The sequence below is a fragment of the Amphibalanus amphitrite genome, unplaced genomic scaffold (assembly GCF_019059575.1).
Source record: "Amphibalanus amphitrite isolate SeventyFive unplaced genomic scaffold, NRLGWU_Aamphi_draft 000304F_arrow, whole genome shotgun sequence".
Taxonomy (NCBI): Eukaryota; Metazoa; Arthropoda; class Thecostraca; order Balanomorpha; family Balanidae; genus Amphibalanus; species Amphibalanus amphitrite.
In genome coordinates this window covers 14,730-29,849 of record NW_024881799.1, presented here as the reverse complement: position 1 = coordinate 29,849, position 15,120 = coordinate 14,730, and the positions used below count along the sequence as shown (strand labels likewise).

General features: G+C 47.0%; 1 protein-coding gene across 1 annotated transcript; it reads right to left on the bottom strand.

Moving 5' to 3' along the window:
• Positions 1-1,804: 1,804 nt before the first annotated feature.
• Positions 1,805-11,254, bottom strand: LOC122387981 (transmembrane protease serine 9-like). The gene is made up of 7 exons (XM_043378702.1): positions 10,849-11,254; positions 9,413-9,759; positions 7,576-7,973; positions 6,901-7,091; positions 6,451-6,549; positions 5,432-5,586; positions 1,805-2,547 (listed from the first exon to the last, which is right to left on the bottom strand). Exons 1-7 carry the CDS (start codon positions 10,901-10,903, stop codon positions 2,374-2,376), a joined length of 1,419 nt encoding a protein of 472 aa, XP_043234637.1. The 5' UTR covers positions 10,904-11,254; the 3' UTR covers positions 1,805-2,373.
• Between the last annotated feature and the right edge of the window lie 3,866 nt (positions 11,255-15,120).

Below are 15,120 nucleotides of genomic sequence, written 5' to 3'. Positions count from 1 at the left end.
AGAGAGGAGGCCCCCTGTAGAGAGGAGACCCCTTTAAAGAGGAGGCCCTCTGTAGAGAGGAGACCTGCTGTAGAGAGAAGGCTCTATGTAGAGAGGAGGCCCTGTGTAGAGAGGAGGCCCTCTGTGGAAAGGAGACCGCCTGAATGCAGAAGGCCCTCTGAAGAGTGGAGACCCGCTGTAGAGAAGAGGCCCTCTGAAGAAAGGAGGCCCTCTGTAGAGAAGAGGCCCTCTGAAGAGAGGAGGCCCTTTGCAGAGATGAGGTCCTCTGGCTCTTTGAAGAGAGGAGGCCCTCTGTAAAGGAGGCCCTCTTAAAGGGAGAGACCCTCAGTAGAGAGGAAGCCCTCTGTAGAGAGGAGGCCCTGTAGCTTCTGTAGTTAAGAGGCCCTGTGAAAAGAGGAGGCCCGCAGTAGAGATCGGTGGTCCTCTGTAGAGAGGAGGCCCCCTCTGTGTTTTGACAAATGTTTTTGCAAATTTTTCGCGGCGCTTCGCGCCGCCGATTTATGTACATACGTACAGGTCAATACGAAATCTTGACTGTAATTACCTAAACCAACCGTGTCAAATTGAATCAGAATTCATATGTGTGCTGTAAAGGAACTCCGGCTTGTACTGCAATGCTAAAAGGGTGGTAAAATTTGTGTTTTGGAGCTGTGTTTCGACACATTCTTTTGCAAATTTTCTCGGCGCTTCGCGCCGCCGATTTATACACCAATCAATAAGAGAGAAATAACAGTGACTGTAATAACACCAACCGTGTCAAATTGAATCGGAATTCATATGTGTACTGTGAAGGAACTCCGGCTTGTACTAGCATGCTAAAAAGGTTGTAATATTTGTGTTTTAGAGCTGTGTTTTGACAACTTTTTTTTGCAAATTTTTGCGGCGCTTCGCGCCGCCGATTCATACACAGGTCAATAAGAGAGATCGTGACTGTATGCTACTATTTACTAATGCATTAGGCTAAAAGTGAGGTAACTATATCTACTTCTGGGTTTTTAAGTCGGTCGACCCGCCTCCCCCCCCCCCCCAGTAAAAAATCCGTGGCGACGCTCCTATATAGGTGGGTTTCACTAACTAAAACTACTGAGCCGAGTGACTTACGATAAAACTTCATCTTATAAACGACGAAGATCAAATGTCATTTTTTGATCTCGACATACTCGCTCCCTACCACCCCCCCCCCCCCCCCGGTCGTCAGAATTCATTCACCAGACCTGGTATGTCGGCCGACTGGTGACCCCCCCCAAAACGACCCCCTAGATCCGCCCTTGATTCCCAATGCGTTTGATTCAATCATGGCTTGTGAATCAAACAATCCTGACGGTGAATCAAACGTTTTTGATTCAACAAATTTTGTTTGATTCAATCCAATCGATTCAATCACAGATGAATCAAACACCAGTCTGGCTATGAGCAAGAGATGCTGGCTTGGGGGTAACAATGCCCGTACGAAATACGGAAATGTTTATCACCAGGCGCAGGAATATGATTTACAGCACAGATCATTTCCGCTATTTGTATGAATTTGCGTGCGCATGACACATGAAATGAAGTCCATCGATGAATAAACGGTTCTAAAAGTTCCAACTTTCACGCTGATGAATGGCCTATCAACCAGAAAAGGTCATGGTTATAGAAATACAGCTCGAACTAAAGCATCATTAACTACAGATAACACACATTTCATCCGTGCAATCCTCTGTATGAAGTACCTAGTTTTTGTTATTGGCGTTGTCGTAAAGTTTCATTCGTACCTATTCAAAAACCGAAGTCACGCCTCACGAGTTGGGTAAAACACCACATGTTAAGTCCAGAAAGATTTATTATTACGATGTCATCAGTCATGAGCTACATATTCAAACATGCGCTATGGTGTATGACCCTAATCTCTTTGGCCGTGTTCCTCGCGGCAAAATGGTGGTATGAAGCTGAATAAATAAAAAACGTCTTTTTCAATCCACATGGAGCATTGTAAAAACATAATAAGGGAGCTACGTTCGTGACAATCATAGTCCGTCGTTTAAAATCGATGAAGTTTCAGCTGCAAACCTAATTTAGCTTCCTGTTTCACTTATCCTTGCATTTGTGTAGACTGAGGCCTTAGCATAGTTTTACAATGACTAAGACGATGTATGACAATCATTTTGAACTATATCTCCAATCATTCAATCCACATGGCTACGGCACACACTACGCATTACACAATTAATGCCACCCTGTCCGCTTTAATACTCTGATGCTTCCGAACAGACCATGCTCATTAGCTGAATATGATGGTGCAATATCGTTGTGCATCTTGCAAAGTCTGCAAGTCATTGCAAGCCTGCTCCGTCACATGTACGAGTAGCCGCCGAACACATAAGAGTATGTTTGTCAGTTGGAGTTGATAGTGCAGCTGATCCAGTCCAGGTGCGCCCCGACGTAGCTGTAAACGCCTGGGTTGTCGGGGTTTCCACAGCCGGTGCCAAACGACACTATTCCGGCCACGAACCACCTCTGAACGTTGTTGTGGAGACGTCGCTTCATCAACGGCCCTCCGCTGTCACCCTGCAATGAAAGGAATAGATAGAATTTACGATAGGAAATGATTACAACTTTGATTTCATGATGCTATACCAGGAGAAAGGTGATACACAAGCTAACCGATAAGCACATTTTTATCTTACTTTTTTAGCTGAACTATTTGAGGTCATGGAACGAATAAAAAGAAAGACGGTACAAATATTATGATACTTTTAAATATTTGTCAGTCTATGTGCATTGTGCAGCCAGGCGCGTAACCACCACTGGGGACACTGGGGACCGGTCCCCAGTAACTTTTGGGATACTGGGGACCGTCCCCAGTAAACCGACGACCTCCTGAATTTGCTTAAATGGCCAAATATTGTCTCTAAATCGACGTGAAGAGTAATATGTAGTCAACGGAAGATAAAACTATGGATGTTTTGCTTAGCCAGCGCCCGGGTGGGCCTCTCAGCCAACCTCGCCACGGTGGGGGGGTGGGGGGGGGGGGCTTTTGGCCACACCAGATTATCTCGGAAAGTAAGCAAGCTAGAAAGGCGCGGTGAAAAGCAACAGATAGCTCGCTACAGTATCTTTCAGAATTAGGTACCTATGTCATTTTTGATCAGGCCATCGCTGAGGTCTTTGTAGGTCACCAAAAGTAAAATTTTAATTAACCTTTGCTCCCAATTTTGACAACTTTTCACAAACCGGTGCATAAGTCAGGAACCAAATAGGTAGAGCTGCAGTGCTGCTGCTGCTGGAAAGCGCATTCGATAGCTCTTTCAAAGGCCTTTCTGAGTAATGTTCTCAGATTTTACCTAGGGTCAACGGTTTAGCTTCCAGGTTGGCGTTTTTTGCGGAAAAGGTTTTTGTATCATAAGTTTTGACTTGAAACTTGTATCGGCATCGCGTTTGTTTCGTCGAGACGGGTGGAATGAACTAGGTAAGATAGGTATAAGTTGACCTGAATGATCAACTTGAAAATTTGACCCCTGGTCTAGGTCACATGTTGCATGTCATTCAATAGTTATTGTTGAGCTGAACACATTCATGGTGTTCTAAGCGCTCTATCACTTGTTTCTACCTAAAGTTATGGTTGAAAACTGTTTGAGATGTTTCATGACCTGAGATGACCACAGGGGCATAGAAGGGGTCATAGGTGCAATTTTCCGATTCATTTTGTCATTTTTAGGTACCTGTGTCACGTGGTTTGAATGTGTTTTCGGCCAAAAGAAAAGCATTTCAATTTTCTCCCAATGACTTATAATGGATGTCGCAAAATTGACCTGACATTTTGCGTCCCCGTAGCTCAGTTGGTAGAGCGTAAAGAAAAGCATTTCAATTTTCTCCCAATGACTTATAATGGATGTCGCAAAATTGACCTGACATTTTGCGACTCCGTAGCTCTGAGCTCAGTTGGTAGAGCGTTGGACTCCGCTTGGTGAGAGCACGCGCCACGCGTTCCCATGACGTTCTTTGAACAGATTTCATTTCACGTGAAATTTCACGTGGAATCGGAAGTCAAGCCGTTCTTTACCGATTCCACGCGGAATTTCACGTGAAATCCCGCGGAATTCCACGTGAAATACGGGAATTGGAAAAGCTTGTCCCGAGCGCTTTTTTCAAGATGGCGACGCCCAGTGGAGGAGGGAATGTGAATGTGTGCGTATGATATGGACTGGTTTTGCGGAATATGTTAGGTACCGTTTTTGCCAAAAACCTTTTTAGGGATTGTTTCCGCTGTTACTAACCAGCAAACTGGTGTGGAAATATTAATCGGTAGGTATTCTTACAAGCTGTGTGCACACCAGAGACTTTTCTATAAAAACTCCATCTGCCTCTTATCACTTAAGATGCATCATGTAACTTACCGACAATACAAGCAACGCTAAGTTCAATGCATGTTTCACAAATCTGGGCATATTACATTTATGAAGCCTCTGCGACAATTACGCCGTGAAATTCCCGTGCGGTCGGCAAAGAACGCATCAGCTGACTGAGCCGTAAAATTTCACGTGAAATTTCCGTGCAAGCCTTAGCCTCCTGATAGGTATGGTTGCGGTTAGTGGCAGGCCGTAGCCAGGCGAAGTCAGTGAGGGGACCGGCCATGCGTGGCTATTTGCGCACGTTAAACTTTGGACTCTAAATTCTGCCATAGAACTGGAATTGCGCGATCGGAGGGTAGAGGGCAGGGTCACCGCAACAAGCTTCGCTTAGCGGTGGCTCTGTCCTTGTGAGTCCTTCCTATCAGAAGGTTCGGACTAATTTTTTTTTTAAACATTAGGTCACCGATGTGAAAACTTGATATACGAATTGTTCATACTGATTTCCTCATGCAAAAGCTCGAGTTTCAAACTTCTGGGATAAAACTGTAGGAATGACAGAGTCACAAAGTTTTTTGGAGGCATGGCTACTTTACTTTACCTGGTGACACCTGACCTTAGGTGACCTGGTGTCAAAATTTTCACACATGATGCGAAATTGAGGTATCATAAGCCATACTAAATTTCGCGGCGGTGCGCGCCGCGGTTTTCCTTACACGCGCAAAAAAAAAAACTGGCGGGTGTGGCCAGAAACACCCCCTCCCCCCCCCCACTTGGGCGAAGGCTGATCCTGAAATATAATATTTGGTCTTCGCGGCCCTCCATGTGGTCCCCAGTAACTTCAGAATCGTGGTTACGCGCCTGTGTGCAGCTTGCCTGACTAATATTTATTCAGGAAAAAATATAAAAGTTATCGGACTATTATTACCTATCACTTTAAGGAGGAAAACCGATTACCTAATTATAGTACGAGCATTGCATGTTGTGGTGCTCTCAAACCAAGGAGGCATTGAAGACATGACGCATTAGGTAATGCTCAAAATACCATTTATTCCCAGAACCCACAGCCACGTGGCACATGTCCACCCCTCCCCCACACTCACGTGGCACGTGTCCACCCCTCCACGTTCGTTTTCTCCAATGGCACAGAGCTGCGATGTGTCGACCCGGGTGCCCCGTCTCGCGTAGGTGTTCCGACAGCTTTCAAAGTCGGATATCCGCACACGGCCCCACTGCATCGAGGGTGACGTCAGACCACCTGGTGGCGTCACAGAGAGAGAGAGAGAGAGAGAGAGAGAGAGAGAGAGAGAGAGAGAGAGAGAGAGAGAGAGAGAGAGAGAGAGAGAGAGAGAGAGAGAGAGAGAGACAGAGAGACAGAGAGACAGAGAGACAGACAGAGAGACAGAGAGACAGAGAGACAGAGAGACAGAGAGACAGAGAGACAGAGAGACAGAGAGACAGAGAGACAGAGAGACAGAGAGACAGAGAGACAGAGAGACAGAGAGACAGAGAGACAGAGAGACAGAGAGACAGAGAGACAGAGAGACAGAGAGACAGAGAGACAGAGAGACAGAGAGACAGAGAGACAGAGAGACAGAGAGACAGAGAGACAGAGAGACAGAGACAGAGACAGAGACAGAGACAGAGACAGAGAGAGAGAGAGAGAGAGAGAGAGAGAGAGAGAGAGAGAGAGAGAGAGAGAGAGAGAGAGAGAGAGAGAGAGAGAGAGAGAGAGAGAGAGAGAGAGAGAGAGAGAGAGAGGGTCATTTTTACGCCGTCGTAATGTAGATAGTTGCGAGAGGGATGTTTCCCCTATCATCGAGAGAAGACCTGCGGTGGTGATGCCGTACACTTTTGATGCAATTTAAGTAGCTAATGGTCGCCAAGGTTCTCGGAACCTTGCTATGAGAGTGATTCATAGACATCAAGCATAGCTTGAAGGTAGCATAGCAATGCCACTTTCCTTTGTACGTTAACGATACGATTTCATATAAACGGTATAATTTGGATTTTTTTTTTTTTTTGGACGCCATACTTTGTCAGCATCCATTGAATTATAATTGTCGATTTTTTTTTATCTCACTGATAATAAGATCATGTGAATGTGGCCCGTAATACGCACCGAACTCTGTAGCGCCCCAGCCGGCAACGAAGGCCTCATCTCCCTCCATTTCGAAGACGAACATTGTCCTGCTGTCGAGACAAATCGGCTTGACTGAGTCTGAAAACGGCGCAGATGACAGAATGAGCAACCCTGTCGTCACAATACGTAAGGGTGATTGATAACAAATAAATGTGACAACCAGGAAAATTGTGCGACAAAACATTGCAATACCTCACATTTCGCGTCGTTATTAGCGAAGCATGCTTTAGATAAACAAGGAAGAGGATTTAAACTTCTGTTAATTTTCTTTGTCCTAAGATCAACAAGTCAAATAAAAAAAGGAAAATGCATTTTTACTTTACCTACCTCATTAGCACGAATAACGAAATCACCATTGGTTAAACTTTCATATAAACTCCAGCACAACACCACAGCCCTCCGTACCCCCGCCACTCTTTGCTTACTGACCTGTAAATCGGATCGGTCGGGCCAGCTTGATGAGTGCCACGTCGTTGGAGACTCCCTTGTCGTTTCCGCTCACCACGCGTCTGTAGCCGGGGTGTCTGGCGGTCAACTGAACGGGCACAGTCTGGGGAGGGGACACAATGCTGTCGTCTGTGTCGGTGGCCAGGTTCAGGTCACTGATGACCACGTCCGTCCTGCAATGGAGGGTTTAGAGCGCTGGGTCACAGGGAGTTCGATTTACGGACGTAGGATAGGCCACAACCTAACAGGAGGCCGGACGTATAGACTATTCGAGGCAAAAAGATATAGGGAATTCAGACGGCAACATGTCATGCACGCTGAACATTGAATAGTGGTTAGTGAACATGGGAAGCCAAGCAAAGTTAAATTGGAAGTCGGAATGTTTGTCATGCTGCGGCGCACAGAACATCGGAAACATCGCGCTTTGCATACTTTTCATATTGTATTAGTTGCGAAGCAATATTTCACACTATTATTGGTAGAGCAAACTAGCGACTTTAATCGGATATTTGTAAGACAAATTACAAAATATGGATACGAAATGTAATTAAAGACATAGTTCTTACAGTCCAAATTCAATGAATGTGTAAAAACGTACCCTGAAGCTGTAAATTTATCACAAATGAAAGCTCTCCTTCCCCCTTTCCCCGTACTTACGGTCCATCGCTGAGCAGACAGTGCGCCGCTGTGAGTATCCACCTCTCATGGATGATGGCCCCTCCACACTTAAACCGCGGCTCGGAGCTATACTTCAGCGCAGCCATCCACGGAAAATCTCCAAGGGACTGGACCGGTACCCCATTCACCACTCGGGACGGACTGAAGGGCGAGCTGCCGCAGCTCGAGGGGGACCGGAATTTGGGACAGGAGGGGGAGAAGAAGGAGGGAGGGGGCCGGGGGCGCGCGGTGGGACGGGCGGTGGGGCGCGCGGTGGGACGTGGGGACTGGGGAGCGGAAAAGGAAGGCGGCCGGCTCTGGCTCGGACGAGAGGCGAATGTAAATGAACCGGGAGAGCTGGATGGGCTGGAGTCGGCTCGGCTGAGGTCGGCACAGCACTGCAAAATAAAGACGAGATTATATGAGACTCTGAGAGGGATATATGGTAGCATCTGTGCTGTTCTGACGGCAAAATATAATTAGATCAAACGCACTTTTAACCCTCGCCCGCACATGCCATTTTCCCATCCTAGAACGCACATGGGGGGGGGGGTGGTTGCCACCCCCCCCCGCGCCATTTCGTTCCTGTTGGAGATAGAGCTTAGCAGTAAAGACCAAAAAGATTCTTTGGGAAGAGTCGAATCCAATGATACCCAGTTTTACCTTCTCAGGTCAGTCATTGACCTTCCAGGTCAGGTCAAACTAAAAAATGTTGCTGTTTTGGGTCACCGTTGGATATCAAGTGCGCTGCTTATCAAATACCGATGACGATGCTGTTTTCTGGTGCCAAGCCAGTGTTACAATTACTTGAACTTTATTAAACTTAATTTAAACACCAAGGTAGCACTGTAACCGCTTACTAATGCTCAAAACTCTCGGCCACACAAGCCGGCCGCCCGCCGCCACACAGGTCCGTCGCGAGAAGGGCAAACAGCGCCTCTGGCGGCCGGCCGACAAATTACGATCAGCTGATCGACAAAACTGGGTCACCGGATCGGCGCGCGGCGGCCGATCGTCAACAGCGGCAGCTGATCCACAACACCAGCTAGAACCTCTTTGTCACACTATCCGACCAGAATTTTGCTGCTGAGGTCATTTCAGGTCAAGTTAGGTCAAGGTCAATTATATGTGTTTGTATGTCTGTGTGTGTCTGTGTGTATACCTACTGATGTGTGCACCGATTGTTTTTGGGTCCATATCCCATGAAATCATGATCTGAGAAGCTTTTACCAAAAATGCAGTCAAAAAACTTCACAAAAAGTAAATTCAGCTTGCCTAAAACGCAATTATCTTAGATGACCTAGGTTGACCTTGACCCTGACCTTGACCCCTGTACATCGTCGAACAACATGTTCCATGATAGGTGGGAGGTAAGACTGGCAAAAAAGGCCGAAATCAGGGTGGCAAAAGCTCACAAGGCCCATGGCAAACGCAAGATGTTGAGAATTGGCCATTTGGGTCATGACATGACCTGAAAAACAAGGTCATATCTCCGAAACCAAAAATCACAGAAACTTGAAATTTTCAGTGGACATCAAGAAAGGATAGACGAGCAGCTATACGAAAAATCAGCCTTCTAGCTCTAAAAATGTTGAGTGCAGAGCAGAAAGACTGCCTGGGGGGGGGGGTGGCAACCCCCCCCCCCCATGTGCGGGCGAGGGTTAAGCCTGGCTAGTGTCTGTTGTCTACTGTCTTCCAAACAACACCGTGAATGTAAGGATTTCGGATAGAGTTCTCTATGTCTACATTCTCTGATATTTTTGTATGTGGATGTAAAAAAGATATAACACAGTAGCTCGGGACACCATGTCATAATTGACGCTCGTCATTTGCTCACCAGCTGAATCTGGCTCCGCTCCCGTCCGCAGTAGGCCCGGCGCAGGTAATCTGCGTCCCTCTCTCTGATCTTCCTCAGCACCGTGGCGCAGCCGTCCGCCGGCCCGCAGACCCCTCTGACTCCCTCAGGACTGGTACAGGACCGGCCGGTACCGGTACCGGTACCTCCGGTACCCCGTCCAGGGGAGGGAATGTCGCGGACGGGGATGGAGGGACTCGGGGGTGGAGGGACGAAGGGACGACGGGCGGGGCTAGAGGGACGACGGGCGGGTGTGAAGGGACGGCGAGTGGGGCTGAAGGCACTTCCGCTATTGGTGCTTGTGCCACTGGAGCTACCGCCGAACACAACTGAAAAGAGATGAACCATGTTTTAACCCTCGCCGGCACAGGCCATTTTGAGTCCTTCGACGGCACAAGTTGGTACGACCCCCCCTCGCGTTTGGCCCCTGATCAAGCTAGAGCTTCGCGGAAAAAACGAGCGTGTTGCCCGTCACGAGAGGAAGCCGATGATACCCAATTGTAAGGTCCTAGGTCATCGGGTGACCTTCCAGGTCAGGTCAATGACCCGAAAACCGGGAAAATCGGGACCTGTTAGAAAGTCATAAAGTGTGGCTGCTATGTGGTTTTCCGGGGTGCTGATCACGAATATCGTGTTAGTTTTGACCATAGATGATGTTTTTAAGCATTTAGACTAGGTCGGGTCAGGTCAGGTCAGGTCAACCGGTAGGGGCTGTGACGGGTATTCGTAATACGTGTCAACCGCCTCGGACAGCTTCGTAACATGTTACGAGGACACCAAAAGCACTTCGTAAATGTTCAAATGGTTGCTAAATTCGAATTCAGCTCCAAAAACTAGCCTAGAAACATGTAACACTCGAAAAAGTGAACCGAGGTCACCCGAGGTCACCAAAGGTCAATGACCTGACCTGACCTTCAGGTGACCTTGAAACCCACCCTAATGCATGGGAGCAACATCAAATCACATGTTTGAACGTTTGAAACCACGAAAAGCTTGCAAACGCGCGGCTAATGCGAGCCGACATGCGCCGAACCGCGATTTCGGCCAAACATGGTCACAGAAAAGAGGTCACAGATCAAAGGTCATTGGGGTCAGGGTCATGAAATTTTCAGGGTAGGTGTAAAATTGATCAATGCGAGGGTACTGAAAGTTTCGTCGCGATCGGCCGCTTTTTACGCGAGTTATTCGCGAAAAACCTTAGGGGGGTTGCATCAACCCCCCCCCCCCCTGTGCCGGCGAGGGTTAAATGTCGTTACAACTTACAACGAACTCTTTAATTTCTAAGAATGCATGCAAACATGATACAAGTGTAAGTGCAGTAAGCATGCTACATAATATTATCTTTTAAGCATATATTAGTATCTGCTGTCACAACAGAGAAATGTCTAAATAACCATCCCTCACCCGACCCGACGTACTTTGTCCATTGGCGACTGCAGAGACGGCGCAGAGAACAAAACACCAACACCACATGGCTCTAACGGTATCTCGCACCCCGTCAGGACACCTCTTCCGCACTGCAGGACTGTTCTCTGCGAACTAACTGCAGATGAATCTTCTCCGGTGCCTTCGGAGGTCACGGGCGGATCCAGGTGTGGTGGAAGGGGAGGAGCGTATCGCAGGGGCGGTCACAGGACTCATTGGAAGGGGGACGGGCAGTGGCTGCCTCACGGGCATCGGGGGCGGGATGATTAGATGAGGATGATGATGCTAAGGAAATTATCAAAGAAATCGAGCAGAGCGATGCGACGCATTCCTCACGCACTAGCCTCTCTGTGGTAGTAGGTATATTTACTACCGCACTAATGCCCGATTATTCTGGTGCCATGTGAACGGTGCTCAGAGACCCCCGGCACTAACACGCGCGCCGGTTGGATTTTCCGCCGACAGTTCTCAGACACGCTGCATACCTAATGTGCCGGCGAAGGCTGAACATTGCGCAACCAGTGGCGATTTAGTCATCCAGCTTCCTGAATCTGCGCTCCACAAATAGATACATGTACTGAAATGATGTACCTACTGTACTGAATGTATGAAGTGTACTGTACTGAAACCATATCACTTGAGAACTGAAAAAGGCCCAATTTCCTGGTAACCATCTGAGAGGTCATAGCGACAGTGTTGCTATAACTGTTAAATGCTCGATTCAATGCCTTCACGAGGCTAATTGTAGGCATAGAGGTAGTCCCTCAGTTACATCCGCAGCACCGCCCCCCTCCCCCCAAGTCATTTGCGTGCAAATTGCGGGCTGCAGCTGTCATTACCTTCTTCCATCATCAGCACCACATGTCTGATCGATGCATAGATACAGCTCTATAATGTCCCTAGCATTCAGCTTGAAGAGAACCGGTTGCAGCTAGGCAATATGCAATAAGCGGCAGCAGCTAAAAGCTAGCAATCATGAACCCTCAAACACACATATTTAAAAATGGAATAGCTATTTCGCTCTAAAGAACATCTGCATGTCGAAGAACGTCAAAAGCTGTTCCTAAGTTGTAATTATTCATCCAAGGAACCCTAATGATTCATAAGCCGTTTCGCTCCGGGATCATCTGCCCCCAGATTCACATTCGATGACAACACAAAAGCAAATATTCTAAATAGCCAGATCAAAAATGGTTGAATGGTTGAAAAATGTCCAAGTCATGTGTACTTTGAAAGTGTAAAAGATATTGATTAATTTATTAATGTATTAGTATCTCGATATTGTCACTGACGAAGGTACCCTGAGGCCGAAACGTCTGGCTATTTAGAATATTTGCTTTTGTGTTGTCAATTGTCATCGAATGTGAAAAAATATCACAATGTCTGACACGATACATGCCCCCAGATCATCTGACTCAGACGAGAGATAAGCACGTGAGGCAGTCCTCGTTTCGCTGAGTCGCTGCTATGATAATCGCTGACGCGCTGTTTTGGTGCTGAGTCAGTGAAGTGTGATAATAGCCAGCGAGTTTTTGTCAGTCACGTCACTGAAAAATAGGCGCATTCCAAACACCCTGCGAGTGGTGAAGATGCGTTATAGCTGGTTGACGTCATTTTGGATGCGAGCAGATATAGCTAAGTGTTTATTTGACGTCTAGCCCGGGTCATACCACGATATTATGCTTCACATTCTCTTGTTGCTATTTTAATGTAGGTAGGTACACCTACTGGATTTACTATGAATTATTCAGCATGTAAGAGTGTGTCTAAATATAATATACAATTCGATATTTCGAATTATAGTGAACAAGTTGCTGTTTGGTTGACCTTAACCACTGCATCTAAAAGTTGTTGCATGGTAATGACTGAGTAAGTATGCATTCACAAGTTAGTCCGTCTTTTAATCAGGCATCCTGATTTAATCAATTCGCTGGTGTTGCCAGCAGATGCTCCGGCCACCTGCACACTAATTTGCAAATATTCTCAGAAGATATGTACATTGTATTTGCATCAAACCACCTGTACCTACATATGTGTGCATTGTGCTCCAGCCCCTGGGCAGTCGTTTGGCCCTGTTCCGCGGCCCAGCCTTGGCCTCGGATATACTGGGAGCTGCAGCCATGCAAATGAGGCTGGATTGTTCCGGACGGCTCGCCGGGAGTCTGCAGTGGTTTGGCCGGGACTCGGGCTGCATCAGCCGTCGGAATAGGCAGGAGGACTGAGCGACGCAAAACCCATGGGCTCAATCGCACTGTATATACTTAGGAAGCACGGGCTGGTTGGAAACAATAGACGCGTTTACATAGGGTTTGTTGCAAGCTTATATATCCGTCCGTGATGTTGCAAAAGATGCCAATGGTGCTGAACAATTTACAAAATGATCCCCTCTAAATATTTGAAGACCACTGCATCGAAATTATCGCCAGATTAACGAGCTAGAGCCTCGTCAAATATGCTATGTAAACCGGGTTAATGCAGTTCAGATCCGCACGAAGTAAGTAAATACATAGGCACGTATAGGTATACTAAATACTAAATCGTATGGAGTATAGTTTATCCCTCATGTATGAATACTGAATAGTCGCTGAACGCAATCGCCCATAATTGCGATCTAAGAATGTCGCGCAGGCGATGCTTTATCTCTTGAACCGTTGAAATGAGACGAAAGTTTTCTTATTTGGCATTGAAAAAGCCGAATGCGTAAATGTGTGGAGAGGAATGTGTGATGCAACGCAACAGTAACAGAAAATATCCGTGAGGAGTCTGATATATCGCATGCGGAAGCTTTCCCTAGGTACCGACCTCTCACCAACGGGAGTCTAGCCTTTTATCAACCGAGCTACGGGACGAACTTGACGCACTAACTACACGTCATTCGTCCACTAACCCCTTATGAAGACGAAGTTACACCATTGCTTACACAGCCGTGTATGCTGCAGCTATTAAGATATTCAATTGCGGCATGCTGGTCGAATTTTGGCATGAAGTTTTCACACTATATTTTTGGGTGCTCAAAAGATATTGCCATGATACGAAAAGTGCTGAGGCTCCAGCACCTGGCACCCGTGGCCGGTAAGCAGAATTACTTCCTTAATTAAGGGTAGAAGTTCCGATATAAGGCTAATGCTGTAGGCGTTGCACCTCAAACGTTATAAAGCAATAAGCACAAAACAGAGGAACGAAAGGCATGAAATATATATTATCTAAGTGCATGCATCACACAGGACAGAATTACACACAACACAATAACACACAACGCAGTGCCAAGAAAATAAAAAGGTATCCTGATACCACAACACTTGACATAACCCTCGCATGTGTGCGGCGTTTGCCAGCTTCTAATGTGTAGGGGGGGGGTCGGTTGGACCCCCCCCCTTGCCGTTTGGCCCCTGATTGAGCTAGAGCTTCGCGGAAAAAAACGAGCGTGTTGCCCGTGACGAGAGGAAGCCGATGATGCCCAATTTTAAGGTCCTAGGTCATTGGTTGACCTTCCAGGTCAGGTCAATGACCCAAAGTCGGGAAAATCGGGACCTGTTAGAAAGTCGTAAAGTGTGGCTGCTAAGGGGTTTTTCGTGGTGCTGATCACGAATATCGTGTTAGTTTTGATCACAGATGATGTCTTTAAGCATTTAGACCAGGTCGGGTCAGGTCAGGTCAGGTCAACCAGTAGGAGTCGTGACGGGTATTCGTAGTACGTGTCAACCGCCTCTGACAGCTTCGTAACATGTTACGAAGGCACCAAAACTACTTCGTAAATGTTCAAATGGTTGCTAAATTCAAATTCAGCTCCAAAAACTAGCCTAGAAACATGTACAGCTCGAAAAAGTGAACCGAGGTCACCCGAGGTCAATGACCTGACCTGACCTTCAGGTGACCTTGACACCCACCCTAATGCATGGAAGCAACATCAAATCACATGTTTGAACGTTTGAAACCACAAAAAGCTTGCAAACGCGCGGCTAATGCGAGCCGACATACGCAGAATCGCGATTCCGGCCAAACATGGTCTCGGAAAAGAGGTCACAGGTCAAAGGTCATTCGTGTCAGGGTCATGAAATTTTCAGGGTAGGTGTAAAATTGATCAATGTGAGGGTACTGAAAGTTTCGTTGCGATCGGCCGCTTTTTACGCGAGTTATTCGCGAAAAACCATGGGGGGGGGTCCATCCGCCCCCCCCCCTACACATGCGAGGGATAACTTATCTCCCACAGATACCACCAAATGAATCCTTATCACAGCTATTGGACACAGCCTTACACACACACA

What these genes read in the sequence shown, in the direction of transcription:
- LOC122387981 (XM_043378702.1), bottom strand. Translation starts at nt 10,903, where the DNA reads ATGTGGTGTTGGTGTTTTGTTCTCTGCGCCGTCTCTGCAGTCGCCAAT. An exon ending in TGTCTGCTCAGCGATGGACC is followed by an intron (nt 7,092 to 7,575) that starts GTAAGTACGGGG and finishes CCTCCATTGCAG; the next exon opens with GACGGACGTGGTCATCAGTG. An exon ending in CTGGGGCGCTACAGAGTTCG is followed by an intron (nt 5,587 to 6,450) that starts GTGCGTATTACG and finishes TGACGCCACCAG; the next exon opens with GTGGTCTGACGTCACCCTCG.